Below are 23,022 nucleotides of genomic sequence, written 5' to 3' on the forward strand. Positions count from 1 at the left end.
AGTAAAGGGAACTGCTTGTGTCACAGTGGAGTGAGTTCTCCTTATTTTCTTTCAGCAGAGCTGGGGCTAGGTGTTTTCCCATGAAGCTTCTAGTCTGCTCCAGCATGAGCTTCACTTCCTGTGATAAACTGGTTCTCAGGCCGCAGCTTCAGATGTTATCAGCCTACATTATTATTTTTAAGGGACAATAAATTTGAAAGTAGAGGATTGTGAAAATGAGGACACTGTAATACTCAGGCAAGTACCAAGCAGCATAGAGCTCTGCAAACATGTCTGTCCAGCTTTTAACACCATTTTGCTGTTCCAGTTGTAGGGCCTTCTTCCATTGCACCTAGTGCCTGAATAGCAATGCTTCAGACTACCATTTGAGACAGTGAGTGGTGGTTTTAGGAAGCAGACAAAAGTCTGCCAGAGGCTAGGTTAAGAACTAAAGTCCATGTGTAAAATCAAGTCTTTCAAAGAAAAAAGCTAGGCTAAGAGGCATAATGTGCACTTAGGTTTATTACTGCTCAGTAGCAATCCATGGTGGGCTGGAAGGATCCCAGGAGCTCTACGGGTGTAAAATCCCATTTAATTGATTCACTCGTTAATCATCTTGTTTATCCGATTAAAGTGGGGGGCGGAGAAGGGCCACTGCAGCCCAGTTGGAGTGGCCGCCCACTGCTGACTTAGGCTGGTTCCTCCCACCACAGGCAGGGGCTGCACTGGCCACGCTGGAACAGCCCCTGCCTGCGGGACGCCCAGGCCCGCGGATAGAGGCTGCATTGGCAGGCGGGGAGCTGCTGCAGTGCCCACTGGTTAACCTTTACTGGTAAAACACCCACATTCCTAATAATGGCTCTCTGTTTGAATCCCTGATCAAGCTGAGGCGTGATAGGAGTCTGGTGTTTCAAAAAATACTGCTAGTTTGTGGAGTTCTAGCTGCCAACCCAGCAGGGGCTGGCGACTTTGCTCACAGTTCTACTCTGTCTTCGGGAGCCAGAGTTTGGAGGACTTGGGAAGAGATTTTATAGCAAAGATGACAATAACCTATTTTTAGATGTGCTCTCCTGGAGCCATGGGGGCTGGTAGAGGGAATACCTGAGGTATCATACAATAAAGGGGAGAGAATACCTGAAGGATCCTACAATAAAAGGGAGGTCTGTGGGGTACATCTTGGTTCTGTCCTTTCAAAAGGTTGATTGAATGGAATGGTGTCTTTCCCTATGTGTACATATGAGATGATTGTCCAAAAAAAAGCGCCAGATAATAATCTCCTGGTTAAATATACTGCTGCCTGCATCCCTTACTGCTAAGCTATCCATGCCCTGATGTATATTTGATAGGTTAAACTGGCTTTTCAGGTCTAGAATAACTCCAGATAACTTCTGCAGAACAGAATGGCTGTGAGGCTTCTGTGTTACCACCAAAGTGTGATTCTGATGAAGCAAAATCACACTTTTTAAAAATGATAAATGTCTTTGCCATGGCAGCTGAGACCTTGTGAAATCAGGGATTGGAATTTTTATTAATCGCCAAGTACAGCCCAGAGGGCAGGGCCTCCTGCTTGCATGATGTAGTATGTCTCCGGAGAACACTCAAGCCTGCTGTTTCAGTTCATTATGAGTGTAAATTAACAGTGCCTTTCCTCCCAAGGTGGCGTACAAACTATAGCCCCAATAAAACATGTCCAGGAGGAGAGAAGTAACAAAATAATACACTGAACATTTCACAACGCTGAGGGGAGGGAACATTTTGGCAGAGCTTGTAAGAAACAATTTGCTTTGTTGAAAAGTGCCATGGGATATTTAATGTCCTGATGAAACAGAGAGCATTGTGTTTAAAGATTTCATCTGAATGATCCACACACAGTAAACTGAAGGGAACTCCCATTTCAGTACAAGGGAAGTTTTAATTGGTGTGGGGAATGTGCTGGGAAGAGCGAAGGAAGAGAGAGAGGAGGAAGGAATGTCAGGGAGAGGGGTTGCAAGAGTGCAGTGTCCTTACTCTTGAGATGAAATTTGGGCAGCATTGCCTTTGTCTCTAAATGTTCATTTATATTTTAAGCTGACCAGAAAACTTTCGACATAGACATTTAGAAAACCCCAAAATTCATAGTCGTCACTATACAGTTACTCTTCCCCGCTGAACTGGGGTGACTGTTTGAAGCTTCTGATTACAGAATACATGTTTTCATTTTTAACCCCCTCAGTGTGCTGATTTAAATTACATCTCTTCTTGCCAGCCGTGTAAGTTAGGTTACACCGCAAAGTAATGATTAGTCTCAAAGTTAGACTGTTGCCTCCCTTTTTCCTGTTCCTCCATTGCCAGCAGCATTGTATGCAGTCTTGTGATCCGTGGGCTACATGGAGGCTGCATGTTTGTGGCTGAACTCCAGTAACTTTGTTCTGCCTAAATATATATCCCCTCTCCCGCTGGAGTTCAGATGTATAAGCTGTTTGTCACTGTTGTATTTCCTGATTCTAGCTCAGAGAGGCTGTGATTCAGTGCCTGGTGAAGCGCCACGGCTCTGCCTACATAGGACTTATGAGTGGCATGCTGTAAATCAATCCATTACAAACTGAGCTTTCATGGGACGCAAGTATATACACATGCAAAGGCTTTTTGCATTTTCTTGTTGCTTCCATGTAGGCAGTGAACATGTGTTTCTTGAGGTAGAGAAACAGCAGATAATGCAAAACCCTTTGCCTGGATAGATACTCATGCTACCCAGCTTGGTTTTTCTCTGGTTGATGGCTCTCCCAAGTAGCACCATCTCACCACTGAAATGAAGCAGCTGCTCTGAACCAGGAGCATGGTACAGGGGAAAGGAATAGCTTTCACAACCAAACAGTGGTAATTTCTTTGGGCAGGATGCAGTGATCGGAATTCAGAGTTACATGTGGTGGTGGTGGTGGAGCCCTCCTGAGTTTTCACCTTTACATTCATGAAGCTAGAGCAGGCTAACTCAGACCAAGGCAAGCAGAGCATGACTCTCTCCACAAGTGCTTGCAGATTCACCACTGCATTGGCCAGTGTTATTGTGGAGTCTGCATTGCCACTCCCATCCCGTCCTGGCGCTCAGTGCAAAAAAAATCTAGCTTGGCCAGCTAAACACCATTGAGCTTTCTTATAGCGCTGCCAACACATGATTGTACATTTAATTTCCTCCTGTCAGAGTACACATCTTATGCAGTGACTCCCAGCTGCTGTGAGCCGCAAACCAAGATAATCACAATGACACCAACGTGCCTATGAAATCATTAAAGCCATTATCCCTTTGTATGCTAACTGGGTGGGGGGAGGAAAACCCTTGGGGGAGACATTTAATTTTGGAAGAGCAAAAAAGCCTCTTGGTTCCTGATAAATGTCACACAGTCTCTGTAGTTGTGTAATGACTGTAAGCACCAGAGTGAGGGAAAGTCTGCCTAGACACTGACCCTGTGAGGAACAACAAAGCTGACGTTAGCCTATGTAGAATGCTACTCCCAGACTGCTGTTTCTGATGGCTTGTTCCACCCGTCTTGTTAGCAGCCATCAGCAATATCTGGTGGTGATTACCCTCTCTCCTCTCTAACCCCTTAGCCCCATATCCTGGGGCTCAGGCTAGGTTACAGTTATGAAATGGCTCAGATGTCTGCATGGAACAATAGACTAGATATAGGAACAGGGGCTTGTTAATAACAAATGAGCTAAATCATTTTTTAATTTGTTTTTCTGTTTCGTCTCTGATCTCAATGTGTGGTGGTCACTTTCTTTCCCCGCTAGGTGACCTGGAAAGTGAGGAATGGTGTCTGGGAGCAGAATTGACCTCAGCGACCATAAAAACTGAACCCACGCTGTGTGAGGCACCAGGCCTTACCCCCTCGGTCAGTCTCACCATCACACCCACGCCACTGGAAGGGGAAGAATCCCAACTGCAGTCTGATGCCACGGTACTTGCAGACTTTCTATTCTCCTGCTTGTCCATATTGAAGAAGGCTCCCATAAAGCTTTGCCATTGCAGTGTAGCCTTTCTATTGTTTGAGAACTCCAGGTAATTATATAGAGTATTATGGTTTGGTATCCTCTCTGGATTGCTAGTCTCCAATAATACTGTGACTGCTCATTTTTAAAATGACATGTCTCTATTAATGTACCGTTGGCTGTTGGCTGCCCCATTTGCTTTTCTACACATTCAGCTTCTTCTGGACAGAATCAAAAAGCTTGGGTTCTCGCTTCTCTCGAATGTGAAAACTTAGTCTCTGAATCAGTCCCACTTAAAATTGCTAACTAGTTAACCCTGGGGAACCTGGCAAGCTGTACAGCATCTGTTATCAATGACGATTTTGTCTCAGGGTTGTTCGAACTCATCCTAGCCCAAATGAAAACACCCATGTGAGGTGGCCAGAGCTTGTAATGAGAAATTCTCTGTCATGCTTTGTAAGGTCAGCTGTGCCACATATCTGGGTTTTCATTGCATTCAGCTTTTACAGCGTATTCGGCTGCTGATGCCTCCAGTCCAACAGGTTTAGTAAGGAGCGTTCCTAACATGTTTGTGACCACAGGCTCGACAGCCAAAGAACATTCACCAGGGCTTCGTTTGAATGGGCTTCAGTCAGTCACAATAAATGACAGGATTAGACAGCTCTCTCCTTTAAATGTCTGTTCTTTCAGCTCTTCCCTTCCCACCTAAATAGCCAGGAAGGGTGGTTGTGTCCAGTCCAGGGTGATGTAATTCCAGTTGCACCATGGGCAGGCCTTGTTCACATTGCTTATGTGAAAACTAACTTACTTCACAGGAAGGCAAAAGATTTAAGACAGTCATAATCAATGTAGTTTGTGTGTGAATTCCTAGTCTCCGGGATGTGCCACTGCTATGGCTGGGGTGCCACAATATCACAAGCAGGATCAGGACCACTTTACTCTTCAAAATTCAGTGGTTCCTGATCCTGTTTACTTTTGCTTTAGGGCAAAAAGTCACACAGTGAGATCTGGGCTGTATTGGCTACTGCAGTGACCATCACTGATTCACTCAGGTCAGGAATTACAGGATCAGAAAGCAGGTCGACTCCAGCCATGTGCTCAGCTGTGGGGGCACCATCTCTCTCCGTATCCTCTTACAGTTCTGGTGTATAACTTTATTTGCCTGTTCCTTCTCCATTTTGCAAAATGAACTTGACCTCAGTATCCCAGCTCATAATGACAAATATACCCATGCCCTTTCCAGAGGGTAACTCTCCTGTCGTCCTCTCAACAGTGCAAAGTGCTCTGACTTCTCCCAGCTGCCAAACCCTCCTCCCACCAAAAAGAATATTTCTCTTTTTGCAGAAACCTGCTGAAACTCATTGCACCTTGGTCTAGCAAATGCTAGTGTCAGCTCTGTTTCCAAGAGTAGTAATTTGAATGCAGAGCACATTACCCGTTGGTCTGAAATGTCATCCTGAGAAGTAATCTCTTCAACTAAATTATACCAGTAAGAGAAGCCCCAGCAACTGTTTTCCAGGAAAATGGTCTCATTGACCTATGTTAATATGCTACAGAGAAGGAGTGTAAAAATATCTTGGAGTAGGGGGAGCAAAGAGGTCTGGTTGCTTATGGAGAAGCTTTCCGTTTTCTTATACTCAAATTTTGTGTTTTTTAAATTCCTTCTGTAGATGAAACCATTGAACCAGAAGGTTCTTCCAGAGATTAAATTGGAGCCACATGAAGTAGATCAGTTCCTGAACCTGTCTTCTAAGGAAGGTTAGTTAATTACCAACCCAAGATGCTGGGCTTTCTGTCTCTTTGCTAATCTCCAGTCCAAGCCTGCTGCCTCCTAGAGATTTGATTCATGCTGCTAAAGAAACCCACCTCTTTGGCCATTTATATGGGTTTTTTCCATAAAGAGAATGATCCCTTCCATGTGTAACATATTATTTATTGCACAATTACTGGACAGAACGAGAATCCTTGAGATCTAGGATTACTTAGACTGGAAGAGAGGCAGACTTGAGGGGACTTGATTGAGTGTTTGGAATTACGAAGAGTATAGCACACACTGACTCTTCCTCCTTTTTATCTTATGAACACAAGAATAGCCATACTGCATCAGACAAATCATCTAGCCCAGCATCCTGTCTTCTGACAGTGTGGCCAGCAATGTGTGGGACAAGTTTATACTGCTGTTACTTGTGCTGTACCTACTCTATGGATGAATAAAAAACTTCAGTCATGAGAGTTACCTATTTGATACCTTCAAGAAAAACTAAACTACACAACCTGCTAAATAATCTGCTGCTTGACTGTCAACTCTCCAGGGCAGAGACTGACTCTTTCCTCACTACGTTCTTAGTGTCTGGAAACAAAGAACAATTCATACACAGTGAAGTTAGAATTGAATTAGTAATAAAAAGAGATGGTAGATGGTTTGCAGAGTTAGCATCCAGACAGTGCTTAAACTCTGCTGTCTCCATTAATGCTGCTTCAGGAGTTAAGGGGACATCACATATTGGAGGAGTCTACTTTGTACCACAGAGCATTTGGGGGGGGGGGGGGGGGGAGGAAGAGGAGAGCGGATAGAAATGTCCAGACATGGTACTACATATGCAGATTCTTTTAACTCTGCTCCTTAAGAGAGGTGAGCAGGTCATTGGGAAAGGTCACTTTATTGCCCTGCTGGTAGGTTTCAAACTCTTGGCTAAGTGCTATACAGCTGGAAAGCTGAGGTAGATCAGCATTTGCAAGTCTCCCCTTGAGAATCCTGCTCACTTCAGGGCCTTCAGAACAAGGTAGTGCTGCCTGTTTTTGTGCTAACTTGCCTCTAGTTGTAAAGCTGCTTCTACTTTTTGGTTCTTCTGGAGCTTCCTCTTAATTGTTCCTCATTAGAATAAACATCTTGTTTTGCTTTCCCCCATCTCATCAGCAATGGATCCTCTGCATCTGCCTCCAACCCCTCCCAGCAGCCATGGCAGTGACTCTGAGGGGGGACAGAGCCCAACTAGGTCCCTCCCACCTTCAAGCCCTGTCCAATTACAAGCCACAGCTAAAGTGACATCACGCATGGCTTCAGCACTCTCTAATTCGCCTCTCCTGACAGCACCACATGTAAGTTTGGTGACTTTTATCCAATTGTTTTTTTTATTGTTACCTGGTATTATACTTTTTCTGTACTTTCAGTTTGTTGTTATCTCTTTGGGAAACTCCAAATTCAGTAGCTGGGCTTTGGCTTCCCCATTCATTGTCTGGAGCAGGAGTCTGCAGTGAAAAGATATGTCTTATGTAACAAGCCTTTCCTTTATACCTTGCTGCAGCTATTAGTAGACCCCTAAACAGCCAAACACATGTGCTTTATATGCGTAGGTATCCACATTCATGGCTCACTTTTGCAGATGTGAGTACAAATTTTCTCTCTAGAACCCTGCAAATTTGTGGATATTCAGTCTGACATCTGCAGATGTGGGTACCTGCAGGTATAATGCAGATATCTGTGGCTCATTTTTGCAAATGCAGATGTAAATGCAGATGTAGATGCAGATACCAATTTTGTGTGCATGCAGGGCTCTGGCTATTAGTACGTTCTGATAGATTGACACATGCAGTTACCTGTGTCGTAGTGGATGTCTTGCCGCTTTATCTTTAGACAGTAGGTGATCAACTCTAGCATGGGATTTTCCTAAGTACCCCTCATTGCTCAGTTCTCAGACTGAGATTGGGACCCTAAGAATGTCACAGCCCCATTTTAATGGGTCCACTATGGCTGGCATTAGACATGGTGTGGCCTGGGGTCCAAGCCCAACCCCACTCCCGCGGGCTTCAGTCCTGGGTAATCGGGCTCATGTGACAAGCCTTTTGCCAGGGACGAAAGCCCCTGGATTATGAATTTGCCTCCCCTGCGCGGGACGATGTAGTTTGGATTTTGGCCCCTGCACTCAGGCAGTCGTGCTCTGGTGGACTCTGGCTTTGGTCCCCCTTCCTGCAGTCATGGACAAATTTGTGTTGTCAGAAGGAAGTCAAGATGTAATGAAGCTTGAGTGAAACTAATGTTCCTCCAGTTCAGGTAAATGGGAGTTCTACCATTGACTTCTGTAGGAGCAGCATTGGGCCAGTAACGAGTGCCTTTGACCATTCCATCTAAAAGGTTTACTCTGGTACCCTTTGGATGTTTTCCATTTGTTCTCCATCCATCACAGGTAGGGAAAGAGTAAAGGGAATAGGCCAAGGGAGTCGTCTCTGAAGCAGGGGTGCCCCTCCCTTCTGTTTTCATTAGGGTTATTTCACACAGAAGTAAGTAGGTATCTGCACTTCTAATACCTACACCCTACAGAACAACTGAGCAGGGAGCCATGGATCTAGTTGTTTCCTTTTTCTTTGCCTCTCCCTAACCCCTCATCCCTGTGGTACATGCAGAAGCTTCAGGGAACTGGTCCCCTGATCTTGACGGAAGAAGAGAAGAGAACACTGATAGCAGAGGGTTACCCTATTCCTACAAAGCTACCCCTGACAAAGGCAGAGGAAAAAGCACTGAAGAAGATCCGCAGGAAAATCAAGAACAAGGTAATTTTAAGATAGCATCTCTGCTGAATGTTTCCCTCCCATGTCTTGTATAAAAATGCTACGACACTTCTACAATAATGATCTATAGTGCTGTAGGGTCTCTTCTATCACTTGCAACATACCGCTTAAGTTACCCATCTAGCCAGTGTGTGTCTGTCTGTCCTGCTACTTTTGTGGCTCATCACCATAGCATCTGAGTAGCAATTAAAGCTAACACAATTATAAATATATTTATTTATGCGTATTCTAGGTGCTAGTGCAGGAGCGGATAAAATATGGTCCGGGAACAGATCCAGCCCACCAAACCTTTCAATCCAGCCCGCCTCCCACCCCGTTAGACCCACAGGCAAGGAGCAGCACCAGGGCTCAGAGTGGCTGGCCGCTCCATCTGCCTCTCTGCTCTGGGGGAGGGTAGAGGAGGGGAAGCTTTACCTCCCCCCATCCACAGCATAATCTTTCAGCTCCCATTGGCAGGTTCCAGTCAATGGGAGCTAAGAGATTGTGCTGGAGGCAAGGGCAGCCAATGGAACTGACCAAAAGGAGCTGAACAATTGTGCTGGAGACGAGGAAGCCTCTTTCCCACCCCTACCAACCCCCAGGCACACAGCGCAGAGAACCACATGCAGCAGTCAGCCACTGAGCCCTAGGGCTCCAGCATGTAGGGAGCCTGCCTGATAGTCCTGCTGGGAGGCTGGCTGGGAGCTGCCTAGATAAACACCCACTGGCCGGAGCCTTCCTCTGGCACCCCACCCCCTCGTGCACTCCAACTCCATGGCCCAGGTCACCACCCAAACCCTGTGCACTCTCCTTCCCCCAGGTTACAACTCTCTCCCAGAACCTGCACTCCTCCTACATCCCTCCCCCAGGCCAGAATCCTTTCCTGCACCTATATGCCCTCCTTCACTCAAGCTCCCTCTCAGACCCCACACCTTCTCCTGCACACCAGTCCCCCTATCCTGAGCTCCCTTCTGCACCCAGCCTCCACCCCAGACCCTGCAGCCCCTCCATAGAAAAGTGTGGCCCTAGAGCACTTATAAAATATTTGGAGCCCCCCCCAATCAAAAATTATTGCCCACTCCTATGCTAGTGGTATATGAAATCATGTCAGCTAACTCCGTTTAAAGAAAGCCATCCCTTTTTTGCCTTGTCTAGACAGAGCCTCTGGGTCCCCTCTACTATGACATAGATGTCCACCCACCATTTTCATGTTTGTAAATCTGCTGTGCATCATGGTCCATATTCTTCAATCAGTATAATTCCAGGGCTTTATATTAGCTATTTTATGCCAGGACTCTGAAATATCATAAGTGCCTTGCTTTTCCTTCAGCCAGGGGAATAGCTGGTGAGAAGGGCAAGCTTTCCAACTTGACCCCCTAAATTATCCTTGCACAGATCTAGTACACACTCAGATATTTTGTAGGTGTGGATGCATGGGCGCTTGCATAAGTCATGTATTTATCCAGTATTAAAACTGGAACGTGGTGCATTTTATAAACACATGTCCCATTCCTGCCCCTGAAATTTTTCCTCTAAGTTAAAGTATGAGACCAAAAATTAGAACAGGGGCATGACTATTGGCAGTCCCCGACTTACGCGGATCCGACTTATGTCGGATCCGCACTTACGAACGGGGCTTTCTCGCCCCGGAGCTCACAGGCAGCGGTCAGCCACCTCGAGCACCGGGGCGAGAAAAGCTGCTCCTGGTGCCCCTGGTCTGCTGGGGACCGTCTCCAGCAAACCAGGGGCACCGGGAGCAAAAGCCTCAGAGGCGAGGCACCCCCCCCTGCCACTTTGCTCCCTGTGTCCCTGGTCTGCTGGGGGGGGGGGGGGGGCGCAGCTAGTGTGCCCCCCCCCAGCAGACCAGGCTTTTGTTGTGGACCCTGGGGCAGAGCAGCTGGGGCACTGCCGGTTGGTCCCGCAGCGCCGCTCTGGGCACTACTGGACCAACCCGGCAGCACCCCAACTGCTCTGCCCCAGGCAGCCTGATTCAGCCGCTGCTGGTCAGTTTCAGCAGCAGCTGAATCAGGACTCCTGGGGCAGAGCAGCTGGGGTGCTGCTGGGTTGGTCCAGTAGCGCCGAGGAGCGGTGCTACTGGAGCAACCCAGCAGCACCCCAGCTGCTCTGCCCCAGACGTCCCCAAGTCAGCCGTTGCTGAAACTGACCAGCGCTGACTACAGGAAGCCCGAGGCAGAGTTGCTCTGCCCCGGGCTTCCTGGAATCAGCTGCTGATCAGTTTCAGCAGCAGCTGACTTGGGGTTCTTAAGTTGAATCTGTATGTAAGTCAGAACTGGCGGTCAGTTTCAGCAGCGGCTGAATCTGGACGCCAGTTCCGACTTACATAAGATTCAACTTAAGAACAAACCTACAGTCCCTATCTTGTACGTAACCCGGGGACTGCCTGTATATAGCTTTTGTTAAGATTATATTTGCACTAGGATGGGGAATTGGCAAGGAAATGCTAATGCTGATTGCCAAAGGGAAAAAATAAATAAAGAAGAGCAGCAAACAGACTTGGATTTAATAATGGCAATGTTCTAAATCAATTTGTTCAGTTACTTGTGGCTTCTTTTTGCTATAAAGATGTTTTTTGTGTGGTTTTTTTCCCCCGTCCCTCTTAGATCTCTGCCCAGGAAAGTAGGAGAAAGAAGAAAGAATACATGGACAGCCTGGAAAAAAAGTAAGCCAGCCTCCTTCCCCTTTCAAATGAACCAATAAAACAGTTGCTGAGATGGGAGGGTTGATCCTGTGTTTCCTGCAGAATGTGTTTCAGTTGCCACCTACTGGTGGCTAAAGGCAGAACTTCTCTACAGGAAAGAGAACAGGGTGGGTTTGGGTTCTACAGATAAAGTGTATTGTTGGTTAATGTTAGGCAAATATTACTGTGTCAACACCTGGTGCTTTGGTAGTAGGTCTTCTGATGTTAACATAGCATAGAAGCTGCCTAGAAACTGGTTCCTGCTTCAGGAGATTGACTTGTCTCAGAAACCTTAGTGATAGCTGTTTTGCCTTACCTGAAAAATCCTGCTTTTGTTGATGCTATCCTTGTCCCTCAAATCAGTACCTGGAAGCCAGGGATTTTGGCCTGGTTTCAGTGTAATCCACAATCTTTCCCCCTAACCAGCAGCCTGCTGTGCTCTGCTTCGTGTTGTACAGTTTCCTAGCTACTTTTGTGTGGAATCTTCTTGTGAATATGCTAACATAAAAAGGGTCCAAGCTGAATCCTGGTATCACGCTAATAGGTCTAGTTAGTTGGATTGCAAATAAGCCAAGACAAATTAATATGCATCCATACGTTTCAGTATTTGGTATGCCACTTGGCTACTCAGCATGATTTTCATGGTTCGCTCAACAGGCAGTGTCCAGCCCAAACTGAGCTCTGAATGATTAAATTTCTTAAGATGGTGGGGACAGAAGCAGTAGATAAAGTAAGAGGTAGAGAAGCAGCACATTGGTAGTGAGTTTTCTTTATCAAGACGCTGGAACCCGCCCAACACCTTACTTTCAGGGCACCCTTTATCCCGCCTCTCCTTGGCCGGGGGGGGGGGGGGGGGGCAGAAGGGGAGGGAGAGGGTGGGACTAAAACCCTCCACGTTGCCCTCTCCAGGCGAACGCCCTATCCCCGAGGCCACTCTGGAACCCGCCCCATAACCTTTCTATAACCATATACACACAAAATCTATGCCCCAAATTAATTACTCTGAAGTATCCTGAATCTTTCCTCATCTCTCCTTGTATGCAACCCATCTGTTAACTCCTAATACTTTTTTTGGTGATGCCTCCAACAATTTATCCTCTTTCTCTTTCTGTCTCCAGCTGAAATAGTCCTGCACCCCTCAGGCCAAACCCTTGAAAGCCTGTTTCCCATCCACTCCTCTCACCCCTCCTCCCCCCACATGCCCAAGCACATGGCAAAGCTCTCCCATCTGCATCTTCCCCCTCTACTAAGAGGGGAGTCTGGTTTGTCTGGTCACCTTACTCACACTACTACTGTTGCTCATGAGGCAATATGTTCTTGGAAATGACAGATGTTCTTTGGAAATAAATATCATGGTTAATTCACATTGTGGTCCTGCTGTGAGGGCAGGGGGCTGGACTTGATGACCTCTTGAGGTCCCTTCCAGATCTAGTGTTCTGTGATTCAGTGCAGGTGAGATGCATTGACTCTGCTCTTCCAGGATACAGGAAGATCTATCAAGGACACAGTGTGAGAAAATGGGGGTTGTGTCTCTTTGCAGTCAGAACTACAGAGCACCATTTAAAATGAGTAAGAACCAAGTGGGTGAGGGGAGGTTGGGTCCTGCTTCTGGGATGTATGAAGCCCTAGGAAAGGAGATGGTAGTGTCATTTTTTTCCCCTCTGGACAGGCATTGGGGGCGGTTGCAGAGCGAGCCGACCCCTCCCACTGCAGATCTAATTTCATGGAGTGGGCCCTGCTTAGGCTCACTGGCTCTTACCACAATGTGTAGGCAGGGCCTGCTCCTGCCCTTTTCTGGCCATTGTGCCACTAAATTGCTTGTCCCGAGTTTGACTGTCAGGCCAAAAAGTGGTCTGGCCCACCTCAACATTGTGGCCTATACTTGCAATGGTTAAACGGTGTGCATATAGCGGCCATGATTGTTTGTCAGAGCTGTTGTGGTGTGTCCATAAACCACCCACCTTAGAACACTGGTTATTTATAGTCACCTGGTCCACAGCACTGTTCCTGGAAAGAGTTACCCGAAAGACCCTCTATCAAACACAGAGCATGGCATGGTGGGATGGAGCTAGAAGGCTCATCAGGGCATCCTGTCCATGCCAATAAGCTGAGAAGAAATAACTATAGCTGATACTGAAGAAGCTGGACCTAAACTAAGAACTCATCTCAAGCACTACAACCAGCAGGTGTCACCAGTACTTGTAGACTGCCTAGGGTAACATTTGTCAGGGGCTTTTTTTAGGTGGTGTGAGATTAGACTTTAAGATTTGCAAAGGTCTGCAGCAATGTGTTTTCATCTAGAATAGGCTCTGTTTTTACCCCCTTTGTTGAAATATAATGGATGTCTGGTTTTAAGTTTGCCTTTCCCTCCTTGTGCTTTCCTCAGGGTTGAGTCCTGCTCAAATGAAAACAGTGAGCTGCGTAAGAAAGTGGAAGTCCTTGAGAACACAAACAGGTAGGATCTGAAAGGACAACTGGAGCATGCTTCTAAAATGAAAAGTAGGAAATCTGAAAAACAAGGGATCAAGTACCAGAACTGTGGACAGTGACTCATGAGAAATGGATCCATCTGATCTGGTTAATGACAAAGAAGGGGGAGGTTAAATATGTTTAAAAAACCTGGCCTTGTGTTCAGTTTTCTCTAATTTTTTTCCATCACCGCATAGAATGAATTTTGTTATGCACACCAAAGCATGTGTGGATGTGAACCACCAATAGAAACACATGCTGCTGGCTGTAGGCACTGTGAGCTCTCTGCTAATCAGCTGGGCAGCATTTGAATCTCTCCTGGGTGGCTGACCAAGCACTCAGCTTATAGGGAACACTGCTGGTGATCAAGTATTAAGCATAGTGAGAGAGACCTTAGGTTTGATGCTTAGGGTACTCTCCCTAGGCTAGTCACTCTCCCAGCAAACTTCTGGACTGATCTAAGAGTGAGACTGCTGGGCTAGAAAAGTCTCATCAAGCCGTCTTTTACTAATGGAAGACTGGTCTGACATGAGACCTTGGGAGAAGAGAGGCCCTAATCTGGAGTGTAGGGCTGCAGTGGACACGTGATGCCTAGATCTAGAACCCTAAATAATTCTTCTAGAATTGTGATCATTGATTGCCTGACATCCTTCTAAGGCACCTGTCACTACAGCATCTCTATCAGTTTAGCGATGCAGGTTTTTTTTTTGAGAACCCCTTTCTTACCCCTCTTCACTTAATTTAGAAGCAGGTAGAGGTGAATTCAGGTGGCTTACTCAAAGGACAAACAGCTGAGGCCATTTCACAGCTTAGCTCCCATATCTGATAAAAGGAAGACTATTGTTTGTTGAAAATATTCGGGCTCTTGTGCATCATGATTTAAAGGTTTTAAGACTTGAGCTCAACCTGATATCTAGTGCTGGCAAATTCCCCTGAGAATAGCTTTCCTGTCTATGTACAGGATGAGTCTGGCGTACATATCTACACAGACATGAAGCGTGGAGGGAGGTGGTCAGTGAAATAACTGAGCTTTAAAGATAAGCCCTAGAACCTAGAAATGGACCTAAAATTTGTCTGGCAACCAAGGTGTTGCTCAATGAGTGGCATGTGTTGTTTCTAATCTCCAGATCCAATTTCTAATTTCATGGAGACAGACCCCGTATCACTGTAATTTGCTGGAGAATGTCTCCCACACACTGCTCATGCATAAAGACATCTGCTGCTTGTTTGGAGAGATCCAAGCCACTTCTCTCCCCTCCTCTGCCCATCTCCCCACTCTGCCTTATGCATGAGAAGGTTGGCATTGCTGTATAAGATCAGACCGGGTCGAGAATCAGTTTCTGATGGGAGCTCATGGGAGCTGTTTTAAAACAAGGTGCAAGAAAGAGAAAATAGCCAGTTACAGACTCTATTCCCCTTAACAGCCCCCTGAAAAGGCTCTCCCCAAATAGCCCTTGTCCCCAGTTTTTCGTGTAAGCATAGTCTTACCCAATGTGACACACAGCAGGCTTTCCAGAAATCTTGCCCCTGTCATGTGTTCCTCACACCCAAGGTTGCCTTGTGTAATAATGAAAAGAAGTTCTATTTTTAATAAAACTCAATGTTTTCCCAAGTTGCTGATGCTCTTAGCTCTGATACTAAACCCTGAAACAGCATCTGTTTGGGTGATGTTATCCCCAAGTCTTTCACATCCCAGATGTACAGAATTAGTTGCATCGTTTCCATTCATCAGCCTTGCCTTTCTTAGTGGTGTTGGGCTAGCGTGCCCATCCCAGGTGATAGCATGAAGGGTATGTGCAGCTACATGCTGCAGTGAAAAGCAGGATGGATCCATGCAGCGGCTTGTAGCGACGCTTGTCAGTGAAAGGCTCTGGCAGTGGGCAGGCAGTGGAGAAAGCTGACAGAGCCTTTAATTGCTGCCTACCTGCCGCCCCCTCTCCCCTGCCAGTGTCTTTTCCATGCAGCTGGACCCTTTCCCTGTTGTTTAGGCAATTCTTATGTCTGCCTCTTGTGCATGTTCATCATGATACAGTCTTTAGTTGAGTGATCATACATTTGAGGACCTTTGCCTGAGTGAATGAATAATTATTCAATATTTCTTTATCTTCCTCATCTAATGTGTGGCTCCCAGACCTTTATTTAATACACATTGTCTAAATCCAGGACTGAGCCAAGAATTAATAATTTTTCTATGGTGCTCTCACTGTAGTATTAGGATATTTCATCAATAGGAAACCAAGTCACAGGGATTTATTGTAGCATCCAGAAGTTTCCGTCATGGGCCAGGACTCTCTTGTGCCAGGTGCTATACAGACACTGAACCAAATGATGGTCACAGCCCCAAAGAACTTACACTCTCCAGATAAGACAAGAGAGAGCAGTTGCATACATGTGGGGTACTACAAGTGAGAGTATTGGTCTGCATAACAGGCAGTGGTCTCTGTACATCAGCTGCCTAACTGTTGAGTTTCTTATAGGCATCCCTGACAGGAGTTTTGATGAGGGTTTTGAAGGTGGATAATGAGGGGCAGCATTGAAAATGTTCACAAAAGCTCCAGTGTGTGAGGCAGCGCAGCAGAAGAATACTTGTTTGGAAATGTAACAAGTGGGTGGTGGAAGCTGGCATCTAAGGCCAATTGGAGGCAAGCATCGATAGCTCAGGAGCAAATGAGAGCTGATAGGTAAGGTGGGGCTAGGCCAGTAAGGTTTTAAAAAGGAATTAAGAGCAACAGAAAAATGAGTGTGAAGACCAATAGCTTATGTTTGACACAATAGAAAAGTGGGAGCCAGTGGGGGAATTCAAAGGGGAAGCAGTAATGAACAATCGGCATGATGAGCTAGGGAAGCCATCTTTTGTGGCAGCATTGTGAATAGATCAGAGTAAAGCAAGATTGTGTTTGTCCGGGCTTGAGAGAAAGATGTTGCAGGAACTGAGACATGAGAGGATGAAAGCTTGGACAAGAATTTTCAGGTGTGTGAATGGATAGGAGAGTCTGTACATCTTAGAGATGTTACAGAGAAAGAATAGGTAAGAGTTAGACAAAACCTAGATGTGAAGGCCTACAGAAGAGGGCAGGGTCAAAGATGATGCCCAGGTTATGGGCCTGAGTAACAGGCAGGATAGTGGTTTTGCCCACAATGATTGAAAGAGGAGGAAGATCAGGAGCTCTGTTTTAGCCATGCTTCGCTTCAGCTGGTGGTTAGGCAGGAGATGCTGGGGGGAGAGAGGATGAGATTTTAATTCAGGCAGGAGAAGGTAGGTCTGTGGTAGAGAAGTGGCTCTATGAGTGGTTAGCACAGACATGGTACTCAAATTTGTGTTTGCAGATGAGATTGCACAGTGATCAGGTATAGAGCAACGATGGACAACTGAGGCTAGCGAATGGGCTGCGTGAGTGGCCCGCCATCTCAGGGGGAAGGCAAGATTGTCGTCAACAAGATGGTCTTCTGGGATTGAATAGTTTTGCTAACTGCTTGTGTGTGTAGCATTTGCAGGGTGTGAGAATTGAATGGTAGCAGCACTTTGAATGCAGAGGGAATGTATGGCTCTCAGTCAGTGTTGCGAGCAATTAGCACACACCGCACTTCAGGTGCCCTTGCTTTATGTGCATATCACTTCAGTAATACCGGTAGGGGGGAAAACGCAAAGATGGAAACCAGCGTAATCTGGCATCCCTGCACGTGGGCAGCTGTACGCAAAATATCTCACGAGTCATAGGCCCTCACAGGCCTCATTTGACCCAGGAGCCACAGGTTGCCCACCACCGGTTTAGAGAGAGAAAAGAAGAGGGCCAAGAATAGAGCCTTATGAAGCCCCCCAGAAAGCTGAAGAGCTGATGAGAAGGATTCTGCAAAAAGCAGCCTGAAGGAGGAATTGGAGAGGTAGGAGGAGAACCAGGGCAGAACAGAGTTATAGAAGTCAAGGGAAAGCAGGATTCCATTGTGATAGGCACGGCACAAAGTAAGAGAGAGTCCTGGCACCAGAAAGCTTCAATAGACAGGACAGACAAAGGATGGGAGAGGAAACAGGCATAAGGATAATGTGGAGGAAGTGACTGCATAAAGTCACAAAGGTGGTCAATGACAGAGCTGGGAGTAGAATCCAGTGGGCCATGCTGCTTCCCCTACATCATGCAGTCCGACTGGAGGAAACAGATATTTGGGATTAAAAGGAGTGTTGGAAAAAATAGGGTTTACCTGTATTAAATTAGCAAAGAAATAGGGTATTTATTACTGATTATTTCCCCCAGAGAAATAATAGAAATTGGATCCTATTTAAAATGTGCCTCACCAGATGTATGGATTACTTTTGTGCTGTGTGTGCAAACTGTACTGGGAAACTGATAGCACACAAACTGGTTATTACAACCTCTTGGCTCGTATGTGGATCAGGAATGATGGGATTGCCAGGGGAAACAACAACAGAAAGCAAGCTGTGCTGCTTTCCAACCTGACACACACAGATCACTTTGGAAGGTAGTGTTGTTGGGGTTTTTAAAGTGAAATCTGGTTGCTCTTTATTGGATGCTAAGAATAGTCCATTGAGACCCTGCTACTACTCCCATTGAAGTTAAAAGTAAAACTTTTGTTGACTTCCAAGGTGCAGTGTCAGGTGACTGTATTAGATCAGGCGCTTTGCAAGAGATGAAGCTGCAATAGTCACCAAAGTCTCATTGGTAATTCCTTCAGTTGATAAGGTGATCCTGCAGTGACCCATATTTCATGCTTGTGCCAGACAGCATGTCTTGTTCAGGAAAGTGTTGTGGTGAAGCTTGGATTGAGTCCATCCTTCGGTGTTAAAGGAACCTTTTTGAAAGAAATCTACCTATATAAAAACACAAAGAAGACATCACAGGCTGGAATGGATTTTCCAGAAAGACTAGAAGGGAAAGGGAATCCCTCAGTTACTTTACAGCTTTCTTGCAAGGCACTCCATTGGCAGGGAAAGCGTGAAAGCACATTCACACCTCCTAGGAGAAGGTGACCCTCTAATTGAATATCACCAGGAAATGTGTCAGACAGAGTGAGATTAATCCCAGGGTGTAAACCCCTTATCTGTACTGCCTCAGGATTTCATTTTCTCCCATTAAAATTCAGCCATGGGCAATATGTTTTACTAAAAGCATTCTTGACCTTCCTTCAGATGTTCAGCCAAGGCCTCTTGGTATAAAATGCCCATGTTCTTAACGCCACAAAGCTGCTCTTTCTATAGTTTCCATTAGCACATCTCACTCCAATAGTAATTTCATGGGGTAGCTGAGTTAGCCTGTTACAGAAAAAAACAACACATGGCCTGGTAGCACTTTATAGACTAACAAAACATGTAGATGGTATCCATCTACATGTTTTGTTAGTCTATAAAGTGCTACCAGGCCATTTGTTGTTTGGTTTTTCTCCAACAGTAATGATATTGAAGGCACCTTTTCTATGTGAGAGGAGGCATTTTGACCTTCAATGATCTCTTCTAGCTTTTTGGACCAAGCTATAGAAAAGAAGAGCGGTTGAGTGTTCCATTCCATGGCAAAGGGGTAGCCATGTTGCTCCAAACAAATGAACTCCAGCTTTCTCTTGCCTTGGTTCCTTGTTCTGAGCTTGAAAATGCATCATGAGTATTTTAACTCCCAGCACTGAATCCTTGAGTATGGTGAACAAGACTGGTGGCCTTGATTCTCTCCTCATGCCAGGGTAAATAGGGAGTCACTTCATTGACTTCACAAAGGCTACTTCTGATTTTCACCAGTGTAAGTGAGGTCCAGTTTAGAGATGTTTGAAGATTGTTCTTGAAACTTACAAGTAGTTGTTTACTTCCAGTACAAAGTATCCATACTTTGTGCAATTGGTAAATACTTTGAGGCAAATCTAATGGCCCACTTACTGGGCCATGAAGGGCCCAAGAGGCAGTGGAAGTGGTATGCTTTCACTGCTTGGTGGGAGAAAAGAAAGATTTAGGGAGCATAGCATCTTGGAGTTCAGGTCTTCAGGGGCTCTCTGCACTGCAAGGTTTGCACAGGGAGTGGCAGAGAGGAGAAATGTTAGTGGATATGCCAATGCCACTATGCAGATCCATCTGCCATTTCCTTCCCAACACCCATCTCCACCTTCTCTCCTAAATCCCCCAGAGCAGCAAGAGCTGTGGCTATGTGAAGGCTTCTGTTATTGTCTCAAGACTGCAATAGCAGGCCCAGAGCTGGAAGGAAATTTTTTTTCTGAAACTCCTCTGGACCTCTGGTGCCTCATGCCCAACTACTCTGTCTTGGGGAGGATTTGGTTTTGTGTCACTACAGTGATTTATGCATAACAAGGTTAAAAAAAAACATTTCCCATGACATGTGTACACTAGTTTAGAAGATGGAAATAGCCAAGCTCAGTATATATTTACCTTTTAAGGAAAGCTGGTTGTGTGACTCAGGCATGCTGTGTAACAGTATTGTTGAGTAGCTGTTGCGGCCTCCTTCATCTGAATTGAAGTGTCTCTCCCACATAATTGCCTGCAGTTGCCCCTACTGTAGATAAAGAACAGAAGAAGGATAACCACTTGTTTTATTTTACACCCAGCTGTGAAACACTGTATTTTCAACAGCATGTTAGACACCCTTGTGAAAGTTGGAAAGGATCTGCTGGCCCAAATAAATCTGTGCTGGGAGTATTCCTTGTACTAATTTCAGATTCCACTTCTGAAGTCCTTGAAATCATTCTACCTTAATTAACAATGATCATTGATTAAAAAAAAAATCTATAAAAACAGGTGAGTGTGTATTGAGCTGCAAAGGCACCTCTGGGTCTGTCCTACAATTGGCTTTTAATAACTTGGTTTTAAAATAATTCTTTCCCATCTCTCTTGCTCCAGCATTTTTGGTATCACAGCCTTTAAAGCTGTTGTGGGTTGCCATGTGTATTTGTCACGAGGCCGAGCAATCTCTTAGAGGTGAAATGAAATGTAAAAATGGGATTCAGTTGCAAAAGTAGAATTCAGGTACAAACTTCTCCAAAGGTTTGTGTGTGTGTTTGAAATAAGGCACTGGCTTTAGTCCAACTGTGTTCAAAGGCATTTGTCAGAACAAAATGAGAATAATTTGGAGGCCTAAATCAGTAACGGAATGTCATTTGGAGCAGGCTGAAATATAGTCGCTTAACTATAGTTAGAGATCAGTTCCTACCTCACTTTTAAACTGCCAGTACTCAAATTCATGGGCTGTAATCCCTGTAGCACTCCATTATACTTTTACACTAAGCCAGGAGGGTAGAAAGTGCTGTCTTTGACTGAGACTCTTACGTTGTCCAGCACAGTACAGCCTCTGAGAATGATTGTAATAATAGCAAGCAACATAGGTTTCTGTGACTTCATCAGCTTTTGGAGGACATGAGACTTAAATAGGTAACCTTAGGAGGAAGCAACATTCAATATTTTATTTAAATCAAATGAATAGGTAGAAAAGACTAAACTTATTACAGGTTTTGTGATTTTTAACACATTTTATTTACAAAAGCTTTCCAGTTTTCCTTACGAACTAGATTTTCGGAAATGTCTGAGGACAGCTACACAATCGATTAGGATAATTGTGGACCAGATCCTGCGCCTATTAGTCAGTGGCAAAATTCCTGTTACATTCTCCTATGACCAACTGCACATCTGATTTGAGATCAGTTGTGCTATGAATGCAAGTTTCAACTGCACACATAGTTGTGGTAATTCTGCTCCCCCTTTTCTAAAAATCTGATTCTTCTAGGATGAACAAGTAGGAACCTCAAAAGTAGGAAGTAAAATAGTTGGTGGGAATATGTGGGGAAGAATGAAATGGGTGTCATTTATGGGAAAACAAAGTATTCCTTGGGTGAATGTGCACTCTATTTTGGAAAATTAGTGCAACTTTCCTTGCCTCTAAATTTAAGAGGAGGATTTTAACTAGATGCACCTGCATTTAAATGTTTACTGTTAGTAAGGCACAGAGATCAAGGTAAAAAGCTGCATTCTCATATGGGCTGATGTATGGAAAGCTACTAGTTAATATTTATGTGTTACTCTTGACATTCCAGAACTCTTCTGCAGCAGTTACAGAGACTCCAAGCCATGGTTGCTGGCAAAGTGTCCCGTTCCTATAAAGCAGCCAGCACTCAGACAGGGACCTGTCTCATGGTGAGTGACTCAAAAGTTGGGGGACCTCAGGCCAATGGTTGCTAAAAAACACACTCTCCCAGTCCAGCTCAAGTCTGTCTGTCTCAACTCCATAGTACTACAGGGTTGGAAAAAGAGTTGGAGCAGCAGGAAGCTGGGAAATCATGAATACTGAGACAGCCTGGGACATGTGTGGATTTTATTTTTTGCTTAAGAGTACCCTCCCCATTCTGTTCAGCCCGTCAGGATGAAAGCCCACAGGGTGGGAAGCATCTCTTGTCAAGATGTAACAATGAAATGTAGCACAAAGGTCTTAAATGACTTCTGGGATTTCTGAGATTTTTCACCACCTTGCTGGAAAGAATCCTAGTTTGTGGCCATTATAATGGGATCTTCCTGTCGAAGAGACCACCTCTTTGCTCCAGACATACTTCCACAGTCATGATCTTTGGAGGAAGTAGGGGGATATTCCCACTTGGTATAAAAGCAGGGTGGGAGGGCTTCTGGTGGAGCATGTTCTGTGAAGGCCCTTTCCTTTAGAACGTGCTTGTATCAGACCTAAGGGCTGCAAGAACACAAGACCATGGACTATCGGCTACAAAGTCCATCTGTTTGAGCAGCCATTGACAGGGGGTCTGAGGGTGGGATTACTGTCTGGCGAGGTGTGCTGCTGATTAGATTAAGTGTTAAGTGTGAAGCAAGAAGTGCTGTTGCATTGGTTGATTTTTGTTGCCTCTTATAATCTTGTATATTTAAATGTGTGTCAAAGAAGCTATGGAATGGGAGCCCTTTGTCACTTCATTCTGTTAGAACCAAATAACAAATGAATGTATTAAAATAAAAATAATTCAGAGACTGTAAATCTACCTCTCTTCTTGTTGAATTCTCACTTATAATCAGGGTAAAAGAACTGTTAGAAAGGCTTTATTTTTAAGTTGGTGCTCTAGCTGGATGGAAGTTGGTGTCTAGTCTGACACTGAGCCTTCAGGCTTCTTCATTTGTCACCTTTAAGCAAGATTGTATCCAACAGTAAGAGGCTTAGAAATGCCTGATACAGGTTAAGCAACATGGATCTTTAAATGCATGTCAGAGGTCAGTCCAGTTAAGTTGTGCTACTAGCCTTTCCAACTTCCAAATAATTAAGTGCAACAGAATAAAATGACGGCAATCTTTAAAACTCTTGCATTGAAATCTGTCCTCTTCACTGTTGAATTGTTATTGTCCGTGTACCTTTGATTAGGGGCAGCATATA

The 23,022-nt window shown here is 45.2% G+C and overlaps 1 protein-coding gene across 2 annotated transcripts in view; it reads left to right on the forward strand.

Moving 5' to 3' along the window:
• The window catches only part of CREB3L2 (cAMP responsive element binding protein 3 like 2), a 101,230-nt gene that overhangs the window by 69,794 nt on the left and 8,414 nt on the right, over positions 1-23,022 (forward strand). For both annotated transcript variants that reach the window (XM_006133371.4, XM_075940030.1), the window contains exons 3-9: positions 3,748-3,914; positions 5,616-5,703; positions 6,863-7,044; positions 8,347-8,493; positions 11,112-11,170; positions 13,575-13,643; positions 21,692-21,791. In XM_006133371.4, the coding sequence (XP_006133433.2) occupies positions 3,748-3,914; positions 5,616-5,703; positions 6,863-7,044; positions 8,347-8,493; positions 11,112-11,170; positions 13,575-13,643; positions 21,692-21,791 (812 nt within the window). The remainder of the gene's footprint in view (positions 1-3,747; positions 3,915-5,615; positions 5,704-6,862; positions 7,045-8,346; positions 8,494-11,111; positions 11,171-13,574; positions 13,644-21,691; positions 21,792-23,022) is intronic.

This window comes from Pelodiscus sinensis, chromosome 1, assembly GCF_049634645.1.
Source record: "Pelodiscus sinensis isolate JC-2024 chromosome 1, ASM4963464v1, whole genome shotgun sequence".
NCBI classification, from domain to species: Eukaryota; Metazoa; Chordata; order Testudines; family Trionychidae; genus Pelodiscus; species Pelodiscus sinensis.